Genomic DNA, 27,652 nt, shown 5'->3' with positions numbered 1-27,652 from the left:
CTCTGTAATTGCTGCGCCCTCTGCACTTTCATTGACAGGACCAGGTGTGATCACGTTTATGTGGAGAGGACGCCTCTAGGTGTAACGGCTCATTTGCATAATTTTAAACCATTTTTCTCAGCAATGCGGACACATATGAACATGGGACCAACACAGAGGCTTTCAGCTGCCAAGTGCACATGTAACAGGTCAGCCAGTGTCATAGGTACAAAACTGCTGACAGATGCCCTTTTAAAGAGTAGTTTTTTAACCGGAAAACCCCTTTAAAATAACCCTCTTCGCCACAAGAAACCATCCGTGCTATTAATACAGACCTGAAAGCCCCACTAGTCCACCAGGGATATTATTTATTAAAATATTACCCCTTTAGTACTTTATGTTAAAGAATTTCACACCCTTGTAAACCAATGTGTTTTATTATAAACTAAAAAAAAAAAACACATAATCAGGATCTAAATTACCCAAGATTGAACATCCTTACCGTGCTAGCCTTTTACTATCCTCCCTGGTCTGAAAGTTTTTATCTTCAGTATCTGGATCACAACTTTGTATTCTTTGTACTGATTTTTTTTTTTGTTGTTGACTGTCTTTTTATATAAATTTAATTTGAATAAAATAATCTCAGTGACATCACTGGACTGGACCTTTTTCAAGTTTTACATCTATATACTTAAAGGGGTTGTCCTGGATTCCAAAAACATGGCTGCTTTCTTCCAGAAACAGTGCGACTCCTGTGCATGGGTAGTGGCACTGTTTTTTTATGGAGCTGAGCTGCAATACCTGAGACAACACATGGACAGGTGTGATGCTGTTTTTGGAAGACAGTAGCCATATTTGTCTAATCCTGGGCAACCTCTTTAATGATTTACCTCAAAATAGCCTGTTTTGATAAACTATTTTTATTATGCACGCTTTCTGTGGTATTCATAATGAGGCAGCAAAACCTTATACTTCACACCGGCCCCTGCTGGTTCAGTGTCTGCATAGAGGGAATTTTGTTATGGTAAAATGTGGGAGATGTGACTTAGGCCTCATGCACACGGCCGTTGTTTTGTGCTTTCCGCATCCGTTGCTCCGTTCCGTCGTCTGCAAAAAAAATATAACCTGTCCTATTCTTGTCCGCTTTTTGCGGACAAGAATAGGCAGTTATATTATTGGCTGTCCGTGCAGTTCCGCAAAACACACAACGATCGTGTGCATGAGGCCTTACAACAATGTTTTAACAAATGGTCTACAGCAAAGGTCTCCAAACCTGGGCCTTCTACCTGCTGCAAAACTATTAGGCTGGTTTCACCCGGGCGTTGCGGGAAAATGTGCGGGTGCGTTGCGGGAACACGCGCGATTTTTCCGAGCAAGTGCAAAACATTGTAATGCGTTTTACACTCGCGTTAGAAAAATCGCGCATGTTTGGTACCCAAACCCGAACTTCTTCACAGAAGTTCGGGCTTGGGATCGGTGTTCTGTAGATTGTATTATTTTCCCTTATAACATGGTTATAAGGGAAAATAATAGCATTCTGAATACAGAATGCATAGTACAATAGCGTTGGAGGGGTTAAAAAAAATAAAAAATAATTTAACTCACCTTAATCCACTTGCTCGCGCAGCCCGGCATCTCCTTCTGTCTCCTTCTTTGCTGATTGTAGGAACAGGACCTGTGGAGACGTCACGCCGGTCATCACATGGTCCATCACATGATCCATCACCATGGTAAAAGATCATGTGATGGATCATGTGATGACCGGAGTGACGTCACCACAGGTCCTGTTCCTGCACACAGCTAAGGCTACTTTCACACTTGCGTTGTTCTTTTCCGGCATAGAGTTCCGTCACAGGGGCTCTATACCGGAAAAGAACTGATCAGGTATGTCCCCATGCATTCTGAATGGAGAGTAATCCGTTCAGTTTGCATCAGGATGTCTTCAGTTCAGTCGTTTTGACTGATCAGGCAAAAGAGAAAACCGTAGCATGCTACGGTTTTATCTCCGGCTAAAAAAACTGAAGACTTGCCTGAATGCCGGATCAGGCATTTTTTCCCATAGGAATGTATTAGTGCCGGATCCGGCATTCAGAATACCGGAATGCCGGATCCGTCCTTCCGGTATGCGCATGCGCAGACTGAAAAAAAAGGTGAAAAAATAAATGCCGGATCCGTTTTTGCCGGATGACACCGGAAAGACGGATCCGGCATTTCAATGCATTTTTTCGACTGATCAGGCATTTTTAAGACTGATCAGGATCCTGATCAGTCTCACTAATGCCATCAGTTAGCATACATTTTGCCTGATCCGGCAGGCAGTTCCGGCGACGGAACTGCTTGCCGGATCTCTCTGCCGCAAGTGTGAAAGTAGCCTAAGACAGAAGGAGATGCCGGCTGCGCTATCAAGTGGATTAAGGTGAGTTAAATAATCTTTTTTTTTTTTTTAACCCCTCCAGCGCTATTGTACTATGCATTCTGTATTCAGAATGCTATTATTTTCCCTTATAACCATGTTATAAGGGGAAATAATAATGATCGGGTCTCCATCCCGATGGTCTCCTAGCAGCCGTGCGTGAAAATCGCACCGCATCCGCACTTGCTTGCGGATGCTTGCGATTTTCACGCAACCCCATTCACTTCTATGGGACCTGCGTTGCGTGAAAAACGCAGAATATAGAGCATGCTGCGATTTTCACGCAACGCACAAGTGATGCGTGAAAATCACCGCTCATGTGAACAGCCCCATAGAAATGAATGGGTCGGGATTCAGTGCGGGTGCAATGCGTTCAACTCACGCATCGCATCCACGCGGAATACTCGCCCGTGGGAAAGGGGCCTAAGGCCCCTTTCACACAAGCGAGTTTTCTGCACGGGTGCAATGTGTGACATGAACGCATAGCACTCGCACTGAATCCTGACCCATTCATTTCAATGGGTCTGGGTAGATGAGCGTTTTTTTTTTCACACATCAGTTCTTCGTTGCGTGAAAAACGCAGCATGTTCTATATTCTGCGTTTTTCACACAGCCCTGGCCCCATAGAAGTGAATGGGGCTTAAGTGAAAAACACATTGCATCCTCAAGCAATTGCGGATGCAATGCGTTTTTAACGGATGGTTTTTAAGAGATGTTGTTTGTAAACCTTCCGTTTTTTTTATCACGCATGTGAAAAACGCATCAAAACGCATTGCACTCGCGCAGAAAAAACTGACTGAACTTGCTTGCAAAATGGTGCGAGTTTCACTGAACACACCCTGAACACATCCGGACCTAATCCGTCACGCTCGTGTGAAAGGGGCCTGATTCTCAGGCTGTCAAGGCATGCAGGAAATCGCAGTTTCATAGCAGCTGGAGCGCTACCTACCACTGATCTATGGCCCAAATTCTATTTTTTGTCTTAAAGGGTATGTGTTCCTTTATATATCCTCTGCCATCAGAATCTAGAAGCTAAGACCTCCAGTGAGTGCCATGTCCTTTTAATGTCTGTTGGCTTCACTACGAGGTTTCCATATCTATAAACAGAGATGCGAAAAACTAAGTTCCTGTTAAAATTTGCAGGACTATAAATCTTTGATTGGGTGAAGCTGAGGGGTCATGCCGTCCTATCAATTATTGAGCCTTCAACAAAGATTATTTGTCAGTAGCATGTCAGATGATGTTTTATGGTCCAGATACCCTTCCAAGTTTTTGGTCAGGCTTGGACCTGGCAAGTAGCACATCTTAACCAACCATACTGGAGAAACAGCATTTTTTAGCAATAAGGGTCCATGGTAATGTGCAGGTCCTGCACTGAGCATCACACCCCTAGATAAGCTAATGCTGAATTTCTGTATCACTTGGCCTTGATTAGAGAATGGTAGATGGGCTTGATGATAATATGGAGATGAATGGAGTTGTCGATCAGATACTCCGAGGTCCGTTTCTGCAGATCGGCATGGGCCAGGAAGTCAGACACTTCATCTGTGCTCTGGTGGACACTGTACACATGCTTCACAAAGATTTTGCCTTGTTGTCTCCTCACTCCCACCAGTATAATCTTCTGGAAAGTGACTCCCGCAAAATCTAGGCCGCTCATGGCCGAAGTGATCACCAACCGTGGCCTTCCATCTTCTAGACGGTTTGTTTGAGAAGCAGCAGACACAGACTCTGAGTAGACAGGACGGAGACTGACGGGAAGCCAACGTGGAGAGAAGAGCGCATTCCAGGTAATCTTCTTACTGGAATCATAGTTGCTCGGGCCAAGTTGAGTTTGAAAGCTGAGGCTTCGATCATCCCTGGCAGGGTTGTTAATGATCCATTGGGACCCCCAAAATGAAGATAGATAATTCCGAGGAATGAACATGCTGCAGTTAACATCAAAATACTTTGCAAGATGTAGAGGGGAAGCTGAGTGAAACTGGAAGGCTTGGAAGAGAAGATCCTGGACAAGATGTTGATAGGATGCCAATAACATCGACTGCTTCTGGATTTGAAAAAGTTGACTTGGAGGAATCATGGGGTACCTGATAGATCTCAGGACCTTCTCAATAATGGACACATTCGGGTTGTTCCGATTCACCCACTCTTCAACTGAAGCAAACAATTCTAACTCGCTCTGCAATACCAAGTCTGATCTTTGTAGAAGAGAAACCATGAGGTCGTCGCTCACCGTCACCCACTCGTTGCTATTCATCACCGTGGAAAGGTTCCAGGCCAAGAACTTCAGGCAGCTTTCCTGCAGTGTTTCATCACCAATCCCTAAAGCGTAATGGTACCAGCTGACTACGTGGCCCTGAGTTGACTCACTGGCAAGATGGGTCTTCATATAATCACTAACGCCTTTCTGTAGAGCAGAGACATGGTACTTGCTGGCCAAACGATGCAGCGGTATGGCTTGATTTAACTGGACTGAGATCTCCCCGCAATAGAAATACCTACAAGACAGACATGAATACTGAGTTCACTTGATAGGATCTTACTGTTTTCAGGATCTTTTGGTTCCTTGAAACCATGAACAAGCCTGGATGATTAAAACATATAAATCCAAATAGTCTTGTTAACAAACCAATTTATGTGTATATGAGGTATGGGGGTCTTAAAGGAGTCGTTACATGAAGACAAACCCTATCCTTATACCCTATTAGGGCATATGGTTGTCATAGAGGGTGTGTTCCTGGTCTGGCACCTCCCTCTAGGACCCAGAAGTCCATATACTGGACTGAATGGCTGCCATGCAAAAATATATTTCACCTGCTGCGGATCAGACATCCCCCTTTAAGATTTTATTACTCATTCAGTCACTATTAAAGACCGAAGGCGCACAACTGTGATGTAAAAAGAAATAATCTGTCAATGGCAGCTTGTTGATGGTTTCCATCTCTTAGTATCACATAGTAGCATTAATTTCTGCCCGTACTACTCAATATATCACTGTATATGTTTATTGAAGTGCTTTGGAACTTGCCTCATGAATTTCTCAAACAGAACAGCGCACTCTGGGGGCTCCTGTAGGGACACCACGCTTTGGTTTCCTAAGAGTCCTTCAAAGACATCACTTTGCAGAATAAGCAAGAGCTGATGGGTGTGGATGATCTTCACCTCATCCGAGTTGGTGGTGCGTACACGTAGCGTGCTGTCACTGGCGTTGCCATTCTGGAGCAGCTCCTGCAGGCGCTGGATGACCATGGAGGAGTGATTAATGAGGGTGGTTGCGGCATCACCGCCTGCATCAGACTTGTGAGCTGCAGGAGGAAGAAAATAGGAAGATACATGTTTATATGTTCTATGCCTCTAGACGGATCACAGTTTTGACCTCTTTCCAAAGTCTTAGATCTACTGTTTGCAGCACCTGAGATGCACAGTTTATCTATAGCACCCCCACAGGAATACCAAGGTATTACAGAGCAGTCATGTCCAGTTCTAAACTTCTGGATTTTTACTTTGCTTTTTGCTTCACCCAAAATGGGAGCAGGAGCTCCAGAAGCAATAGTGGATAATAAGTAAGAAAACGAGCACTTCAGGAAAAAATTAAGTTGTGCCTAAGGGGACGGTGCTTGACAAAAAGAATTCTAAGAAAATCAGAAAAGACTCCCTGTGTCAAGCACCGCTCCCTTAGGCATCACATGATGCATCCGATCTGCTCTGTGTTCTGGTTTAATATTACTTTTTGTAGTGTAGAAGAATATTTCTTGTGTGTTTGTCACAGATTCATATTTTGTCACATAATCATTACATACAGGGGATTTGATGGTTTCCAGTTGACCTGTCTGTCTCATTAACCCCCCAAATAATGTCCTAATAACCAATAGTATCCATGTGATATTGAGCTAAGCCACTCTGCAATTAATATAAAGTCTTAATAAGATCCATAAGCAACAGGTAACATGCTTGCTGATGGTTTCCAGGTAGCAATGAGTGATTTTTTATTTTTCAATACTAAAGTCACTGAAAAGTCAATGAAAACAGTCAAACTTTCTCTTGCTAGATGTTAATATTTTCTGACCATAGAGCCAGCGATTAAACTTAACACTAAAATGCCAGACAGTTAGCCTTGGTGTTAGTCACTACACAGTAGCGGGGAAGTGTAGACAAAGGAGGGTATTGTGGGTATAGGGAATCTCTCTACTCCTCAGTCTGCTGTGCAAAGTTTACAGTAGCAGTACAGTATTGTGGCATTAGGTATGTGTACAGTATGGCAGTACTGTATGATGTCATTAATTAAGTGTACAGTATGGCAGTACAGTATTGGGGCATTAGTTATGTGTACAGTATGGCAGCACTGTATTGTAGTATTAGTTTTGTGTACAATATGGCAGCACTTTATTGTAGTATTAGTTTTATGTACAATATGGCAGCACTGTATTGTAGTATTAGTTTTGTGTACAATATGGCAGCACTGTATTGTAGTATTAGTTTTGTGTACAATATGGCAGCACTGTATTGTAGTATTAGTTTTGTGTACAATATGGCAGCACTGTATTGTAGTATTAGTTTTGTGTACAATATGGCAGCACTGTATTGTAGTATTAGTTTTGTGTACAATATGGCAGCACTGTATTGTAGCATTAATTACAGTATGTGTACAATATGGCAGCACTGTATTGTAGTATTAGTTATGTGTACAGTATGGCAGCACTGTATTGTGGTATTATGTACAATATGGCAGCACTGTATTGTAGTATTAGTTATGTGTACAATATGGCAATACTGTATTGTAGCATTAATTACAGTATGTGTACAATATGGCAGCACTGTATTGTAGTATTAGATATGAGTACAATATGGCAGTACTGTATTGTGGTATTAGTTATGTGTACAGTATGGCAGTACTGTATTGTAACATTAGTTATGTACAATATGGCAGCACTGTATTGTAGTATTAGTTATGTGTACAGTATGGCAGTACTGTATTGTGGTATTATGTACAATATGGCAGCACTGTATTGTAGTATTAGTTATGTGTACAGTATGGCAATACTGTATTGTAGCATTAATTACAGTATGTGTACAATATGGCAGTACTGTATTGTGGTATTAGTTATATATACAGTATGATAGTACTGTATTGTGGTATTAGTTATGAGTAGATATGAGCGAATTTCAGGTTATGAAATTTGTTCACGCTTCCTTTTCTGGTAAAAGGTGAATTATGTTATGGATTCCGTTACCACGGACCATAACGCAATTCTATGACGGAATGCATAATATAATGCCTTTAAAAGCATTCCGTTATTCATACCATCATAATAGAAGTCTATGGGCTGCAAAACGGATCCGTCCTGTTTCCGTTATGAAAGAGAAGGAGAGGACTCGATCCGTTTTGCAGCCCATAGACTTCTATTATGACGGAATGAATAACGGAATGTCTCTACAGGCATTCCGTCATAGAACTGCGTTATGGTCCGTGGTCATGGAATCCATAACGCAATTCACCTTTTACCAGTATATGAAGCATGAACGAATTTCATAACCTGAAATTCGCTCCTCTCTAGTTATGAGAGTATTGCAGTACTGTATGATGTCATTACGTATGTGTACAGTATGGCAGTACTATATGATGTCATTATGTGTCCAGTATAGCAGTACAGTATTGTGGTATTAGTAATGTCCACAGTATGGCAGTACTGTATGATCTCATTAGTTATTTGTACAGTATGGCAGTACTGTATGATCTCATTAGTTATTTGTACAGTATGGCAGTACTGTATGATCTCATTAGTTATTTGTACAGTATGGCAGTACTATATTATGTCATTATGTGTCCAGTATAGCAGTACAGTATTGTGGTATTAGTTATGTCCACAGTATGGCAGTACTGTATGATCTCATTAGTTATTTGTACAGTATGGCAGTACTTTACTGTGGCATTTTTTTGCATGCCCCTAATTTACTGTAGTTGCTGACTTGCTCAGGTAGGTCTCAGGTGTGGTGTGGACTACAGAACCAAACCTGCTTGAACTTCCTTCTTCTGTCCCATACATTTGGTCATATAGTCACCATAAATCTTGCCTGTACAGCAAATTAGGTTCAGCTATAGAGCCGCTCTATAAGTAAGGGTTCCTTACCAAGTTCTGCTACTTGGGCCTACGTATATGGCTTACTATATGCATCAGAGGTCTTCAACCTGTGACGGACTCACGTACCATATCCAATTGCGAATGGCCACCTATGGGCTAAATAAGCCCCGTCCATTTTTTGGATCATCTTGGCAAGTTAGGCACTGTTAGACACTATGTAATAAGTGTATGGACAGATGTTGTGGCATCCACATGTGACCAATCAACAAGTGACTTTGAAGGTTGGCGCGGGGTATGGCCACGCGTTGTGGCATCTAGGTGTGGCTCAACATGTGGTGGCCAAGAGCCACACAATTTTCCAAGTAAAACAGGAAATACCTTCACGATTGTGCAGCCAATGGTCTCCCCCCCCCCCCCCCCCCCACCGTGCTATTTTGCCACAGTTTTATGGAGTCATGGCCAAAAATCTGAATGTGTGGGTGAGCCAATTGACCACTGACCTCCTGTCATTCATCTCATTGAGGAACATTATAGTGACCGCCTTGCTCCAGCCTGACATGGCTGATAACAGAGAGCATTCAACGGCAGAGAAAAACCCAAAATATCGCCCAAGTGCATAATCCTTAAAATTAAAGCTTTATGCCCTTTATACTGCCCTCTAAACCGGAGGAGGCTGCCCCCCTCGCCACATGTTCCCAGGGCATTGAATATTGAGCTTTGTTTTGATGGCCGCACAATCTGCTCTTCAGGTCCATCTCTGCCAAAAACTCATTTACATCCCATAAATGACAGCACAAAAGAGGTTCCCAACCCAGTAACCCATTACGTTCATCTCAGTGGTGGTGGTGGTGGTGGTAGAACGGGCACAAGCCCCCACCTCCCTGCCCACCACCCCTCACAATTTGGCTTTAAGAGTCAACTGGGCGACATACAAAGGATTAGGATCTATTCACAGGAGGCAACACAAACAAACTCTGTCATCAGGCCTGTCCCCCGATCCCATTCAGACTGGCGGATAGATGGTACAAAGCGCTGGTGATGAGATTACTCCCCCCATCCTTAACCTCTTCCTTGCCACAGACATTATCTAATGATACATGATATGCGAGCAAATACATACGGTGTACATACAGTATATATCTAACTTTTTTTTTCTTACTATATAGATGAAATAATAAATTGATACGCCATGATATAAAGTGGCAACAGCCTAAAAATAAATGAATGGAGCAAATTATATATCAGAGGGACATTTAGAAAGGGCAAAGGGGGGCTAAAAAAGATAAAAAACAGCTGAGAAAAAGGTGATAAAAAAAGATAAAGACAACAGTAAGGAGATAAAAAAAAGGAGATAAAAAAATAAATAAATAAAGTTTGCATCGTGAAAGACCAGTTCCTTCCAGAAGAAATAAATAAAAATATTTATATATATATATATACAGTATATATATATATTAAATAGGCATTTTTTATTTATTATTTTCACTTAAAAATTGTGTATACGTGGAATAATAAAAATGATATGCTGTTTTATAATAGAGGAACATATTAGAAAAATATTAGTAAATAACTGAAACAAAAAGAAAATAAATAAAACACACACACACATATATATATATATATATATATATATATATATATATATGTATAAATTAAAAAGTTTACAGCATAAAAGTTAAGACAACCTCCTCCAAAATAATAGATAAAAAATAAAAAAAATCATGGATATTTTTAAAGTTTTTTTTTGTTTTTTTTTACCTAAAACCAGAAGATAAAAATTTCCCGTCCAATGTTTAACAGTAAATTAAATCACACTTGCAATCAAGAAAATATTACAAATATAGCCATTTATATATATATATTTTAATTTATTTATTTATTTTTAAACCTAAAACTGGGAAATACAAATATTCAACCACAGTTGAACTAAACAAAAAAATACATGGCTAGAACTTAAAAAAAAAAATCCTAATTTTGAACATGTCTATTTCTGTTGGGTGTCAGTCTTCACTGTAGTTTTTGCATTCTAATCTTGAACCAGGAGTAGATTGAAAAGATCCGCAGAGTAAAATAAAGCACAAAATAAAAAAATAATCGCCCTACTATTTTTCCATAAATTATCTATTTCTACTGTCGTTTTTACATTCTAATATGCAGAATGATCATATAGCTAGGCCCCAGTACAAATGACATATGATGGCAGCCAGACCATAGTCGAGGGTTGCTGAGACTTGTAGTCCTCCTAGCCAGCTTACCTGCTTCTGCAGTAATGAAAAGCAGTGGTAGCAAGGCCAGCCACCTCCCTCCCCGGACACGGCGATCCCCCCTCTCCATCCTGTCACCTCTTCTCTCGCAGAAGTCTGGGCTCTCACTATTTATATTGGGCTCTGATCCTCTCGGGTTGTCACTCGTCAGTCATTGGTGCTTCTGCCGGTTGTCATGGCAACCAGTGTTTGCATTCATGATGCTATGAAAGTTCCATTCTTAATGTAACAGAAGCTTCCTCTCCCCTTTGGGGAGATTAAGGCTAATTTGCATGAAAGAGACAGTCAATTTAAAGTGGTACTAACCCAAATCAGTACTCCATGTTCTCAGCCCTGGAGAAGCAGCAGAGATCATAGAGGGGCCGAGATTTTTTCCTGGACTTCTGGTACAAGAGTCAGCCTCCTCCTTAGGGCTCACGCACACAAACGTATTTTCTTTCTGTTTTTTTTTTGCGGATCCGTTTTTTTGTGGACCGCAAAATACATACAGTCGTGTGCATGAGCCCTTATTCTAATATGACTGATAACAGGGAACAATAGATTGCATCCACTTGCACAGAAAATTGAAGATTAACAATTTGCTTAACCTCAAGAGGGTTTGATTCCTTTAATAACCGAGGGTTTACCATATAAATGTAAAGTGCTGGGTGACAACCACTAATGGAGCCATTAGGGTTGTCACTTCCATCTGTTCTACTGCACTGTGTCAGTCCCTACTGTAGTTTTTCTTTGTATTCATGAACTAGATGTAGCTTAAAGGGATAGTCCCACCCTAAGAGCCTATAACCTATCTACACGATCACAGTGGGGGGGGGGGGATTTGACTCCTGGGACCCCCACCAATCTTAATAACAGGGCTCCTGGAGCCATGGTCAGACAGGTGCGCTGCTGTTCCACCACGACTACAGATCGGCCAAAGCAAAGGCGAGTACAGCCCTCGACTATCTCCCACAGAGATGAATGGTGCCGCAGGGCACATGTCCAACCGTTGCTCTCTTCACTCCAGGGACTTTGGGGTCCTGTTTTTGGGATCGCTGGGGGTCTAAGTGTTTGCTCCCCAACTGATCAGATACTTATCACCTATCTTAAGCCCCTTTAAAAAGCAGATCTGCAGTGTAAAGCAAGGGGGCAGCAGGCTGAGCCTCTAATGAGGCAGAAAAGGAACTCCAGACTACCGCAGACTCCAATAGGCAATGCAGCTAGGCTCAGCATGACACTAGTATTGTCTCTATGGGGGACTTTGAATTACCTGAGCCGTCCTATACATAACAATATATCAGCTTAGCCTGTAATGTTCCTTTAAAGGGGTTATCCGGGAATTTGATATTGATGACCTATCCTCAGGGCATCCATATCAAATCCGCAGGGGTCTGACTCCCAGAACTCGCGCCGATCAGCTGTTTGTAGTGACCACAGTGCTCCGTAAGACCAGTGACATCACCTTCATCAGTCATGTCCTAGGCACAATTCAGTCCCATTCAAGTGAATGGGGCTGAGCTGCAATACCGCGCACAGCCACTATACAGTGCACGGCACTATGCTAGGTAAGCGGCGAGTGCCATCAGCCTCCTCAGCGGCCTCTTCAAACAGTCCGGGAATCGGACCCCCGCCAATCTGATATTAATGACTTGTCCTGAAGATAGGCCACCAATATCAAATTCCTGGATAACCCCTTTAAATGTAATTTTTTAGATTTTAAAGGGATATTCCAGCCACAAACATTTAACACCTTGCTACTGAATAGGTCATAAATATTAGATTGGAGGGGCTCTGACAAAGGCTAGAATAGGGGTGCACAGCCCCCCAACTGTTGGTATACCCCTTTAACTGGGACACTTTGTTAAGAAAAGAAGACACACTTATATTTGTGGCATCTGTATATTAAAGGGCAAGTCCAGACATAGACATGAGTACAGTATATACATGCCCTTTAAATGTGTGCAGGCCCCCGCCTACCATGTACTATTTATAATACTGGCGATGTATGTGGCAGAGGAGCCTTTGGACCGCCACATGTACTAGGCCCAGATGCGCTCTCTATAGCTACACCCCCTGAGGGTCCCATGTTTGGCCCCTGGTGTATGTATAATGGATGACACAGAGCAGGAGCATGGGAGAGCGTTATAATGTGACAGGGCGATGTGCGGTTACAGCGAGGCACAGCTGCACGTAGGGAGCAGATGGAGCGCACACCCCAGGGGGACAGTCTGGGTCAGCTTAGGATGACTGTCTCCGGGGACTGAACTCCCCTCACACAGACAGAGCCGGCAGCATGCTCAGAGGTGGCTCCACGTCCCATGTCTCTAGCCAGGGGGAATGTCACTGAACGAGAGATATTTGCTCTGCCATTAATTCTGCTCTCCAGCAGGGTGGAAACATTTAATCAATTTCCCCTACATGAGCAGGACATAATGCAAAGAACAAAGTCACTGGAGGACCATCCATACATCTGTGTATTGTATATAATTATATCAGCTTCTGTCCTTAAAGGGGTATTCCCATATTAGGCTCTGATGGTGTAACATTACTTATCCAGTACTGATCCTGAGTTACATCCTGTATTATACTCCAGAGCTGCACTCACTATTCTGCTGGTAGAGTCACTGTGTACATACATTACATTACTTATCCTGTACTGATCCTGAGTTACATGCTGTATTATACTCCAGAGCTGCACTCATTATTCTGCTAGTGCAGTCACTGTGTGCATACATTACATTACTTATCATGTACTGATCCTGAGTTACATCCTGTATTATACTCCAGAGCTGCACTCACTATTCTGCTGGTGCAGTCACTGTGTACATACATTACATTACTTATCCTGTACTGATCCTGAGTTACATCCTGTATTATACTCCAGAGCTGCACTCACTATTCTGCTGGTGCAGTCACTGTGTACATACATTACATTACTTATCCTGTACTGATCCTGAGTTACATCCTGTATTATACTCCAGAGCTGTACTCACTATTCTGCTGGTGCAGTCACTGTGTACATACATTACTTATCCTGTACTGATCCTGAGTTACATCCTGTGTTATACTCCAGAGCTGCACTCGCTATTCTGCTGGTGGAGTCACTGTGAGCATACATTACATTACTTATCCTGTACTGATCCTGAGTTACATCCTGTATTATACTCCAGAGCTTCACTCACTATTCTGCTGGTGCAGTCACTGTGTACATACATTACATTACTTATCCTGTACTGATCCTGAGTTACATCCTGTATTATACTCCAGAGCTGCACTCACTATTCTGCTGGTGCAGTCACTGTGTACATACATTACTTATCCTGTACTGATCCTGAGTTACATCCTGTATTATACTCCAGAGCTGCACTCACTATTCTGCTGGTGCAGTCACTGTGTACATACATTACTTATCATGTACTGATCCTGAGTTACATCCTGTGTTATACTTCAGAGCTGCACTCGCTATTCTGCTGGTGGAGTCACTGTGTACATACAGTACAGACCAAAAGTTTAGACACACCTTCTCATTCAAAGAGTTTTCTTTATTTTCATGACTATGAAGGTATCAAAATTATGAATTAACACATGTGGAATTATATTCATAACAAACAAGTGTGAAACAACTGAAAATATGTCATATTCTAGGTTCTTCAAAGTAGCCACCTTTTGCTTTGATTACTGCTTTGTACACTCTTGGCATTCTCTTGATGAGCTTCAAGAGGTAGTCCCCTGAAATGGTTTTCACTTCACAGGTGTGCCCTGTCAGGTTTAATAAGTGGGATTTCCTGACTTATAAATGGGGTTGGGACCATCAGTTGCGTTGAGGAGAAGTCAGGTGGATACACAGCTGATAGTCCTACTGAATAGACTGTTAGAATTTGTATTATGGCAAGAAAAAAACAGCTAAGTAAAGAAAAACGAGTGGCCATCATTACTTTAAGAAATTAAGGTCAGTCAGTCAGCCGAAAAATTGGGAAAACTTTGAAAGTAAGTGCTATTTGACCATGAAGGAGAGTGATGGGGTGCTGCGCCAGATGACCTGGCCTCCACAGTCACCGGACCTGAACCCAATCGAGATGGTTTGGGGTGAGCTGGACCGCAGAGTGAAGGCAAAAGGGCCAACAAGTGCTAAGCATCTCTGGGAACTCCTTCAAGACTGTTGTAAGACCATTTCAGGGACTACCTCTTGAAGCTCATCAAGAGAATGCCAAGAGTGTGCAAAGCAGTAATCAAAGCAAAAGGTGGCTACTTTGAAGAACCTAGAATATGACATATTTTCAGTTGTTTCACACTTGTTTGTTATGTATATAATTCCACATGTGTTAATTCATAGTTTTGATGCCTTCATAGTCATGAAAATAAAGAAAACTCTTTGAATGAGAAGGTGTGTCCAAACGTTTGGTCTGTACTGTATATTACTTATCCTGTACTAATCCTGAGTTACATCCTGTATTATACTCCAGAGCTGCACTCACTATTCTGCTGGTGCAGTCACTGTGTACATACATTACATTACTTATCCTGTACTGATCCTGAGTTACATCCTGTATTATACTCCAGAGCTGCACTCACTATTCTGCTGGTGCAGTCACTGTGTACATACATTACATTACTTATCCTGCACTGATACTGAGTTACATCCTGTATTATACTCCAGAGCTGCACTCACTATTCTGCTGGTGCAGTCACTGTGTACATACATTACATTACTTATCCTGTACTGATCCTGAGTTACATCCTGTATTATACTCCAGAGCTGTACTCACTCTTCTGCTGGTGGAGTCACTGTGTACATACATTACTTATCCTGTACTGATCCTGAGTTACATCCTGTATTATACTCCAGAGCTGCACTCACTATTCTGCTGGTGCAGTCACTGTGTACATACATTACATTACTTATCCTGTACTGATCCTGAGTTACATTCTGTATTATACTCCAGAGCTGCACTCACTATTCTGCTGGTGCAGTCACTGTGTACATACATTACATTACTTATCCTGTACTGATCCTGAGTTACATCCTGTATTATACTCCAGAGCTGCACTCACTATTCTGCTGGTGCAGTCACTGTGTACATACATTACTTATCCTGTACTGATCCTGAGTTACATCCTGACTCTGGTATTGCAGGATTCTCTCATACCAGACATGACCAGTGGAGAAGAGTGGCGCTGTTTGTGAAAAACAAATCTCATACAATCCCTTAGAAAGTAAATTCATGGTTAATACTAACCTCCCACCCTCAGTTTTTTTTTTCCAGATCCAAGTTGCTCTGCTTCATGAAAGGGTTAATGGCTGCGTCCTATGCTGCCCTCTAATGCTGTTTGTCCTGCTTTCCATTGATCAGGCGCTGTCAGATGTGGTTGTCCTGCGGGCAGTGCTTTCTGTGCCAACAACAGCAACGCAACCCAAAGCAGACAGCTGCTCTCTATGCCATGCGTGCCCATAGATGCCAGCTGGTGTGACTGGCATCCTCTGTACCCACTGCTCAGGTCAGACAGAGCGATTCAAGGTAATGCTTCCTGAACTAGTAGAATGGGGATCACCTGACACCCCAATTTACTCACAGGGAAGCTGAGCTATGGGGTGCTCACACTGAAAAGCTGGTGCAAAGGGGTTGCCTTACAACCTCCTTATCTGAGCAGATAGATTTAGGTCCCACCGCTCGGGACCCCCACTTTGTAAGCCATAATGGAGAAATGCTCTGTAAGAGGAGCTCCTTGATGGCGAACTCCAACTCTCAGTGTATTACACGGATGACCATTCGTCTGAAGCTGGTACTGCAGGGGCCCAGGGTCATAAAACTGGTGCCTTCTTATGGGGCAGAGGGGTCTTTGGGCACCCTTATATGTCCCCTTCATCTTAGGGGCTGGTATATACTTGCCCCATGAAATGGACCCCAAAAAGAGAACCTGTGTGCTAGTTTTTGTGGTTAGGGCAATTACTAGCCATTTTTCGGGGTGTTCTAAGCGGAGCTCAGCCCAAATATTCTGCAATTCAAATGTTGGCATGATATATAGCAGCTCTATATTATGAGGGCCCCACAAACATGATATATAGCAGCTCTATATTATGAGGGCCCCACAAACATGATATATAGCAGCTCTATATTATGAGGGCCACACAAACAGCACCCCATATGTCAGATTTAGGATGGGTGGGGGATATTGGGGTAACTACAGCCACACGTGACTGTTCAGATTTTGAGTCTGGGGGAACAAACATGAAACGCGGTGTAGCACTTTAAGAATGGGGGTCATCATTCCCTGGAAATCAAAGCTTGGCGCCCTTTCTAACATAGTTAATACAGTTGAAAAAAGACATAAGTCCATCAAGTTCAACCAAGGGATCAGTGGGGATGGGAATCCCAGAAGGAAGTGAGACTCAGATTTCTACTTTTAAGAATTCATCTAAATCCTTTTTAAAACCGTCCACTGTTCCTGATGTGACCACGTCCTGAGGAAGTCTATTCCACAGATTCACAGTTCTTACAGTAAAGAAGCTTTGACGCTTCCGGAGACTGAACTTTTTCTTCTCCAGTCGGAGGCAGCGCCCCCTTGTCTTTTGAGGGCATTTTACATGGATCAGTTTTTCTTCATATTTTTTGTATGGCCCATTTATATATTTGTATAGGTTAATCATGTCCCCTCTTAGACGTCTCTTCTCAAGACTAAATAAATTCAGTTCTTTTAATCTTTCTTAATAACTAAGACCCTCCATGCCCCTTGTCAGTTTAGTCGCTCTCCTCTGTACTTTTTCCAGCTCCAGGGCGTCCTTTCTATGGACTGGTGCCCTGAACTGAACTGCATATTCCAGATGAGGCGGCACCAACGCCTGTAAAGTGGTAATATCACATCCCTGCCCGCGAGTCCATGCCTTGTTTAATGCATGACAATATCCTGGTGCCTTAGAAGCAGCTGATTGACATTGTGTGCTGTTATTTAATCTACCATCTACAAGGACACCCAAATCCTTCTCTATAAGTGACTCCCCCAGTGTTACATCCCCTAGAACATATGAAGCACAGAGATTATTACTACCAAGATGCAGAACTTTACATTTATCCACATTGACCCTCATTTGCCAAGTTGATGCTCAATCACTCAGAGTGTCCAAGTCAGCTTGTAGTTTATGGACATCTTCCATAGACTGTACAGTACTCAGCTTAGTGTCATCTGCAAAAATAGAAATGGTGCTATTAATCCCGTCCTCGATATTATTAATAAATAAATACATTTTTTTTTTACTAAGTGGACTTCTGAATAAGTGGAGTTTAAAGAACTGGAGTTTAGGACAAGGAGCAACAAACTAAGGTTTGATAGATTTTCTTTGTGTGTTGTTTGCTTGATTCTAGCAAGTTTTCCAATTACAGCAGAGTCTAAATCTAACTCCTATTTACTGTTTTCCTTCTTTACTGTACATCCCCATTTAAACATGTGCTCCATGGACAATGCCACTAAGTGTGTGTCCTGTATGCGTGCCTTGAGGCTGAATACATTTGCACTAGCATGTTGCATATTTATTGGGGATCCCTGCAGCCAGACCCCACTCCGTCAAGGCTTTTATTGAAAGCTATATATGTTTGAGTATTTACATACAGTGACCACTAGATGGCAGTAGCTGCTTGGAATAAAACTAACAGAAGCCACAATGGAAATATTTAGAGATGAGCGAATCGATTCGCATAAAACTTCGTTCCAATACTATGTAGAGCAGGAGCTCCGTACAGTATTAGAATGTATTGGCTCCGATGAGCCGAAGTTATTGCTGCGTAATAACTTCATAAATTAATTTGTACAGTAAAAAAACATTTCCCGAACTCTGGTTCGGTTCCAAGTGGTACCTTGGAACTGAACCCGAGTTCGGGAAATGTTTTTTTACAGAACAAATTTATTTACGCAGCAATAACTTCGGCTCATCTGAGCCAATACATTCTAATTCTGTACGGAGCTCCTGCTCCATATAGTATTGGAACGAAGTTTTATGCGAATCGACTTCGGATGTTTCATCCGTAGTCGATTCGCTCATCCCTAGAAATATTTGCATCCGTTCTAGCCGGTCGTTAAAGGTGAAGTTGCATCAAATAAAAAAATATCTACATATTCTAATGACTAAATTACCTAGAACTGCCTTTATAGAAAACCGGGACGCCTTAGAATTTTTCATTATCTCCATGAAACTAAATAGGGAAATATAGCATAAAGGTAAAAAGAATATCACATGCAGCAAAATTGCAGATTTTTTTTAATGCTAAATCCTGTTCAGGCTTAAATTGAATGATGACTTGTGTTCTGTTGTTTCCGTCTTCCGCAATATGTTGCACTGCAATACAGTTTACAAATAACCATATAATACCGTACCTATTTAGTGCCATACAATCTAGTGCCCAAATAACAGTGCCTTATGTTGGCCAAAATAACACTTGCATACAGCTGCCTGAATATGTAGCACTGCAAGTGCCTCACAGTGCTTAATACCATCTATGCTGTGAAGATACGAGATGTGCAGCACCTGAAACTACGGATACTGGAAGCCTGTGCTAGCATTTCTCCTGTGGTGTTGCTATCAGTGTGTGAAGAGTGGGAGAAGAGGGTTGCATTGACAATCCAACACAATGGGCAGCACATTGAACACATTTTATAAGTGGTCAGAAACTTGTAAATAACTCATGAAAGAATAAAGTTACGTTAAAACCAAGAACACAATAGTTTTTCTTGTGAAATTCCCAATAAGTTTGATGTGTCACATGACCCTCTTCCTATTGAAAAAACAAAAGTTGGATTCAAAATGGCCGACTTCAAAATGGCTGCCATGGTCACCACCCATCTTGAAAAGTTTCCCCCCTCACATATACTAATGTGCCACAAACAGGAAGTTAATATCACCAACCATTCCCATTTTATTAAGGTGTATCCATATAAATGGCCCACCCTGTACAGTAATTAGTGGTGCTCCCTTCAGCAGGAGCAGCCCTAGGCGAATGCACAGGACTCACACCCTATGAATAGACTGATTGTAGATTACTGCAATATCTCTTTTTTCTACCATACTCATATTGATCCAAGAAAATGCGATATTGGTCAGGGGCGATCACAGTAATCATAGGGCCTGACAGCAAAAAACCCACCACTGGTAGCTCAGCGATATGCACCATTTTAATGCCCACCATAATTACATACAAAAATTTTTATTTGCTTCCCTGCTTCCATTCACAGCCATAATGTTGTAGAATTGGATTCTTTCTGCCACCACTAGGGGGAGCTCACTGTATATGGGTTTTTACAGCAGGCTGTAAAAAAAAACCAATCTGTGTGCAGTGAGCTCCCCCTAGTGGTGATTGCAGGTAAATCCTGTGATTGTGTATCTACTAAGCTACTTGCCACCATGGGCCCTGCAGTGGTTGCATTGTCTGGTTGTGAGGTACACCACTGTAAGGGTGTTGCAACAGGGGCTTAGCTAGTGGATGGGTCCAGTGTGGCATGGCCAAAAAGCCACTCTGCCTCATCTAGGGTACTGATCTATGTGCCAAGGGTTACATCCTGATACTGGAGGGGGTGACAGCTACAGGAGCTCAACAGAGTGAGAACCTTATCAAACAGCTCCTCATATCTCAGCTTCCTGGACCATTGTTTTAAATAAAGGTAATGGGATTTTGGGGTTTACTACAGTGTCATTTAACATAATTACTAGCATCATCACATTATTTTTTAGTAATATTGTTGCTCAGCTTTGCTAATATTTGGCCTAATGGCAAAGAACCACCAAAAGCATTTGGCTGACACTGGGCACAGCTGCCGACTATGCCGTCATGATGTCACATCTGTGCCCCATGCCCAGAGATGCCACATTTGGGAGCTGCAGAGCCAGATGTGATCTACTGAAAAATGCTGGAGGCTTTACGAGAGGCTACCAGACGTTAGCGCACCTTACAGACCACCGCTAACCGTAATATGTGCGCAAATATCATTCCCATCAGGCCTAGTGACCCTCCCGCTGATGATGTGGCAGATCTAGGGTGAGTTACTAAACCTACGTGAGATGGAAATGATCTGGTGTTTACCTTGTGCAAACATCTCTCTTTACAGTCTGTAATTGGAAGGTCAAAGGTCAGATGGACCAGGATCGGAAATGATTGAATTGTTTTACCACAGCTCTGGCATCGGTCTTCTCACCCGAAGAATATGATAATCCTTGAGTTATAGTCTTATGCGGGAACTATATGGCGGTATTATTTGAATGCTTCATGTTAGATTTTACAATATGGTGCGTTGTTTTTTTGATCCAGTGCCAGGAGTGGATCCAAAAAGAAGAAGAAACATGAAGGAAAGACTGATACTTCCACTCCCTAGCACTGTTAGTTGTAAGTTATATTGATACAATTTTGGAGGACATGCAACTTTTTGATAATTTTTTATTACATTTTTTTGGAAAGGCGAAATGACTAAAAGACGACAATGCTGATATATATATATATTCTTTTACTGCACTTACTTCACTTGATATTTCAGATGTCAGCTGTATGACCTGATGGCATTCAGGTATTACCGTTTGTTTTTTTTGGACTATAAGATGCACTGAACTATAAGACCACCTAGGATTTAGAGGAAAAGAAGAAAATAATTTTTTATCAGAGCTCAGATCAGACAGTGGCGTAGGAATCACCATAGCAACCATAGCAGTGGCTATGGGGCCCGTCCGGACCGCATTCTTTATTTTTATTAACACAGACAGCGGCGTAACTACCAGGGAAGCAGCTGCTTCGGGGCCCGTGTGACAGTTTATTTTCAAGTTAGTTAAATATCGATTCTTGTCTTAATGTTCAGGGCCTTCACAGCAGCAGCAGCTGACCAGGCCCCCTCGCTAATGTGATCTAATCTTACTGTCTCCTAATGTGTCTGGGATTCGAACCCACAACCTCCAATGTATTAGTGTTTTAGAGACAAAGCACTTAACCACAAGACCATAAGAGTTGCCTTGCTGTTGACTGAAAAAATATGAGACTTCTACTGTTATAGCTGGCTAAGTGTACATCTATACACATGACAGCTGCCCCAACACACCCAGCACTGCTATAACTCTATATGACAGCTGTCCCAGCACACTCAGCTCTGCTATATCTCTATATATGAGCAGCTGTCATGTGTATAGATGTACACTTAGCCAGCTATAACAGTAGAAGTCTCATATTTTTTCAGTCAGCAGCAAGGCAGCTTTTATGGTCTTGTGGTTAGGTGCTTTGCCTCTAATACAGAAGGTCGTGGGTTCGAATCCTAGCAGAAACTTTTCTGAAATACAAGCACTGACTCCATATATGGACATACAGGGCGGGACACAGGAAGAGGCTGCATCGCATCACTGACATGGAGGTAAGTAGAAGTGTTTATTTTTATTTTTTTTAATACCCGACTGTTACTGCCATGGGGGGAGCGGGGGGGCACTTGATACTGGCACATGGGGGGAGGGGGGTTGGCACCTGATACTGGCACCTGGGGGGGGGTTGGCACCTGATACTGACTGGCACATGGGGGGGGGAGAGAGGCACCTGATACTGGCACATGGGGGGAGAGGGGTTGGCACCTGATACTGGCACCTGGGGGGGGAGGGGGGTTGGCACCCCATGGCAGTAACAGTCGGGTAATAAAAAAAATAAAAATAAACACTTCTACTTACCTCCATGTCAGTGATGCGATGCAGCCTCTTCCTGTGTCCCGCCCTGTATGTCCATATATGGATTCAGTGCTTGTATTTCTGAAAAGTTTCTGCTAGGATTCGAACCCACGACCTTCTGTATCAGAGGCAAAGCACCTAACCACAAGGCCATAAAAGCTGCCTTGCTGCTGACTGAAAAAAGAGAGGCACCTGATACTGGCACATGGGGGGGGGGAGGGAGAGAGGCACTTGATACTGGCACTTTTTTTGTGGGGGGGGGGGAGATGGCACTATGATACTGGGACATGGGGGGGAGGAGAGAGGCACTTGATACTGACACCTGGAGGGGAGGGGGGTTGGCACCTGATACTGGCACCTGGGGGGGGGGGGAGGCACCTGATACTGGCACATGGGGGGGGAGAGGGGTTGGCACCTGATACTGGCACATGGGGGGAGGGAGATAGGCACTTGATACTGGCACTTTTTTTGTGTGGGGGGGGGGAGATGGCACTATGATACTGGGACATGGGGGGAGGAGAGAGGCACTTGATACTGGCATGTGGGGGGGGTTGGCACTTGATACTGGCACATGGGGGGGAGAGGCACTTGATAGTGGCACTTTTTTTGGGGGGGGAGATGGCACTATGATACTGGGACATGGGGGGGAAGAGAGAGGCACTTGATACTGGCACATGGGGGGGTTTGGCACTATGCTACTGGCACATAGGGGGTGGGAAGGATAGAGGCACTTGATACTGGCACATTGGGGGGGGGGGAGATGGCACTATGATACTGGGACATGTGGGGGGGAGGAGAGAGGCACTTGATACTGGCACATGATGGGGGGCATCTATGGGGACACTTACTGGCACATTATTGGGGGGCATTATGGGGGACACTAGGCCGGCAGCCTATCAGAGGCCGGACACTGAGGGGCATCTACTGGGGCACTATATATGGGGCATTTTATACTGGTACATTATGGGGGGCACTAGCAGGAAGGGGGGAGAGGAGCACTATGGGGGAATTTACTGGGGGCACTATATAGGGGTATTTTATACTGGGACATTATGGGGGCACTATGGGGGCACTATGGGGACATTAGCTCAACTGGGGGCATTACAAGGGGGTATTTTTGCACTGTCACATTATAAGGAGAATTATTACTACTGGGGGGGGGGGCATTATAGTGGGCTTTATTATGTATATATTATATACACATAGAAACACATATATATATATATATATATATATATATATACATACACAAATACACTCGGCATACATACAGACCAGCACTATCAATATAATGAAGGGAGAGGAAAATATTTTTAAACTTACTGTATTATTCGCCCTATAAGACGCTCCTAGGTTTTAGAGGGGGACAATAAGAAAAAAAAAATTTTCATTACACCAGACCACCAATCAGACCCCCAATGTTAATCAGACCTCAGCTGACAGCCCCAATAAGACCCCCAATGTTAATAAGACCCCAATAAGACCTCAGCTCAGACCCCAATGTGAATGACCCCCAATCAGACCTCAGATAAGAGCCCCAGTGCCTCATTTCAGCCCCCAATGCTCCTCTTCAGCCCCCCAGTGCCTCATATCAGCCCCCCAGTGCTCCTCTTTAGCCCCCAGTGGCTTCATCAGCCCCCAAATAAAATAAAAAAAACATTTATCTTTCCTGCTCTGGACGCCGCCGCTCCTCACTGCCCGCGCTCGGTAATCCTCTTGTACAGTCTGCTGTGTGGGCGCGCACAGTCTGAGGTCACAGCGCAGCTTCACACTGTGCGCAGCCTTCACAGTGGAGCGCCCAGGACCAGGACGAGGTGAGTATAGTGCTTTCAGCGCTTCCCGGCCCTGCTTACAAACGAGACAGCTAGGGCAGCACAGAGGTGATAGAACCTCAAGTTGGCTTGATTAGGGTGTGCCCAGGCGCACCCGGCACACCCCGTGCGCACGCCTATGGGCGGAGGTGCCAGGAGTCAGACCCTCGCCGGTCTGATATTAATGACCTATCCTGAGGATAGTACAAGAACATTCAGACTAGCACATTCATAGTCGCAGGTCCACATCCATAAAGCTAGGATGCAGAAAGCAAACAAAAAAATGTACGGCAGCACATTACACATACAAACAATGAAACTGGGGAATAGGGATTATTCTGAATTAAAGTGGTTTTATGATCAAACGTGTGTCGGGGCCATCTATCAGGCGTCAGGAGGATAGGTCATCAATATAAAAAAGCGGACAACCCCTTTAATATAGCCATGCTGTTTGAAGAGAAAGCGAGCGCTGCCTTCTCTTTGATGTTTACCTGCTCGCCATTGCAACTGCTGTGGTGCGCAGGTGCAATTACAACTATGGCGCCCCCGTTCACTTCAGTGGGATGTTTTCTGTCCCATTCAGTTGAACAGGAAGGAGCCGTTTCACTGAAGTGAATGGAACGCCATTGTTGTAATTACACCTGCTCACCACCGCAGTTGCAATGGCGAGCAGCTAAGCAGAGAAGAAAAGGCAGCGCTCGTAAGAAGAGCCCCGTAGATCTGATATTGATGTCCTATCCTGAGGATAGGTCATTAATATAAAAAATCAGACAACAACCTATTTAAGATATACACTTTTTGGTAAAATTACATTGACCATCTGCCAGCCACCATCTGACGCAGCAAGTGCCGTTGGTTCTGTATTACACGGCCTCCACCCTTCTCTCATCTTACAGTATGGAGGATGACGGCAGAGATACTGTTCTCCTGTGATGTGTGATCCACACAGAGTTCTCACCGCAGGGACTTAATATACTAATTAATCTAGGGTAGAGGAGAAAAAGGGTGAGAAATCTAATCCAAGGGCAGCAGGAAGGTGAGATGTCACAGGGAAATGACCAATCTGGTGGCTCTGGGACTCCATGACATGGATGTAACTGCAATATTGATCCTGATTGAAAACTGTAAGATGTATTGTGTGGGGCAAAAGAATAGTACAAAAATAATAATGCAGTAAATAGTGTATACAGCATAAGGGCTCATGCACACGACCATGGTTTTTGTCCGCATTCAATCCTTATTTTTTGTGGATCGGATGTGGACCCATTCATTTCAATAGGGCCGCAAAAGATGCGGACAGCACACACCGCAATTGGCAGACAGCAAAAACGGCTAAGGCCGCGTGCATGAGCCCTAATAGGGTAAAATGTGATCATACAGAGTCCAGATAATGAGTATACACAGTCAGGGGTTTTAAATATGGTGCCTGCTCGCGAGCTTCCAGGGTCTCTGGTGTTTCAAACAGCAGAGGCCTAGGACTAATGTCTGCGACCAGCGATAATGCCGAATGCAGACATTTGACCCTGTAGATGCTGTGGCCAAATGTGACCGCGGCATTTCCGGGTCAGGAATGGCTCCCCCATGTAGTGATCGGGGGAGCCGTTCCTTTGCCCTGATGCACTTTAGCTTTATGGAGAGACCCAGCGTATCCGAGCTGTTATTACTATGGAGGCCTGCTGGTGGCAGGATTTGGGAGGGGAGGGGGAGCTAAAAAAAAAAAGAAGGGTAAAAACAAAGTTAAAGAAGTTTTAAAAAAACGTAAAAAAAAAAAATTGCACCCCACTTTCCCAGAATTAAAATAAAAATAAACAAGAAAAATCATAAAGATCATGGGCACCGCCACATCCCAAAGTGCCTGAACTAATATAAAAATCATTTATCCCATATGGCAAATAACACAGAGATGCCCAACCTGCGGCCCTCCAGCTGTTGCCAAACTACAACTCCCAGCATGCCTGGACAGCCTTCAGCTATTAGGGCATGCTGGGAGTTGTAGTTTTGCAACAGCTGGAGGGCCACAGGTTGAGCGTCCGTGGCATAAAAGGAAAAAAACTCAAAATGGCCAATTTACCATTTTTTCCATAGCTTCACATACCAAAAATGTAATATAAGGTGATAAAAAAAAAGATATGAGGGTCACAATATGGTGATGTAAAGCAAAAAAAAAAATTTTTTTTAGATTAAAACACAAGAAAAACTATTTAAATGTGGTATCATTGTAGGAGTATTTCAGGTTAATAAATGACCGCTATAGTGTATACAGCATTTAGATAAATATTGTATACAGCATCCAGATAAGGCTACTTACACACTAGCGGCACGGACCTCCAGCAGGCTGTTCCGTCGGGTGAACAGCCTGTCGGATCCGTCCTGCCGCGAGTGACCGCGTGCCTCCGGACTGCCGCTCCGTCCCCATTGACTATAATGGGGGCGGAGTTCCGGCAGAGGCACGACAGCGCACGGCGAGAGGCTGCCGGAATAAAACTACGACATGTCCAACATTTATTCCGGCAGCCTCTCGCGGTGTGCTGCCGTGCCTCGCCGGAACTCCGCCCTCGCCCCATTATAGTCGAAGGGGACGGAGCGGCAGTCCGAAGGCACACGGTCACTAGACGGATCTGACAGGCTGTTCACCCGACGTAACAGCCTCCCGGAGGTCTGTGCCGCTAGTATGAATGTAGCATAACTAGTGTATACAGCTTCCAGATAAATAGTGTATACACCACCCAGATAGTGTATACAGCATCCAGATAAATAGTGTATACAGCTTCCAGATAAATAGTGAATACAGCATCCAGATAAATAGTGTATACAGCACCCAGATAAATAGTGAATACAGCATCCAGATAAATAGTGTATACAGCACCCAGATAAATAGTGTATACAGCATCCAGATAAATAGTGTATACAGCTTCCAGATAAATAGTGAATACAGCATCCAGATAAATAGTGTATACAGCACCCAGATAAATAGTGTATACAACATCTACATAAATAGTTTATACAGCATTCAGATAAATACTGTCATCTACACACCACGCAGATAAATAGTGTATACATCACCCAGATAGTGTATACAGCACCCAGATAGTGTATACAGCACCCAGATAGTGTATACAGCACCCAGATAAATAGTGTATACATCACCCAGATAGTGTATACAGCACCCAGATAAATAGTGTATACAGCACCCAGATAGTGTATACAGCACCCAGATAGTGTATACAGCACCCAGATAATGTATACAGCACCCAGATAGTGTATACAGCACCCAGATAGTGTATACAGCACCCAGATAGTGTATACAGCACCCAGATAGTGTATACAGCACCCAGATAAATAGTGTATACATCACCCAGATAGTGTATACAGCACCCAGATAGTGTATACAGCACCCAGATAGTGTATACAGCACCCAGATAAATAGTGTATACATCACCCAGATAAATAGTGTA

At 43.2% G+C, this 27,652-nt stretch overlaps 1 protein-coding gene across 1 annotated transcript; it reads right to left on the bottom strand.

Annotated features, from left to right (window-relative positions):
• Positions 1–3,508: 3,508 nt before the first annotated feature.
• On the bottom strand, positions 3,509–25,414 carry BTBD17 (BTB domain containing 17). The gene is made up of 5 exons (XM_040436307.1): positions 25,009–25,414; positions 21,211–21,310; positions 20,780–20,891; positions 5,421–5,697; positions 3,509–4,890 (listed from the first exon to the last, which is right to left on the bottom strand). Exons 3-5 carry the CDS (start codon positions 20,790–20,792, stop codon positions 3,810–3,812), a joined length of 1,371 nt encoding a protein of 456 aa, XP_040292241.1. The 5' UTR covers positions 20,793–20,891; positions 21,211–21,310; positions 25,009–25,414; the 3' UTR covers positions 3,509–3,809.
• Positions 25,415–27,652: the final 2,238 nt, after the last annotated feature.

This window comes from Bufo bufo, chromosome 6, assembly GCF_905171765.1.
Source record: "Bufo bufo chromosome 6, aBufBuf1.1, whole genome shotgun sequence".
In the NCBI taxonomy this organism is placed as follows: domain Eukaryota; kingdom Metazoa; phylum Chordata; class Amphibia; order Anura; family Bufonidae; genus Bufo; species Bufo bufo.
This window is presented reverse-complemented; position numbering and strand designations above follow the sequence as displayed.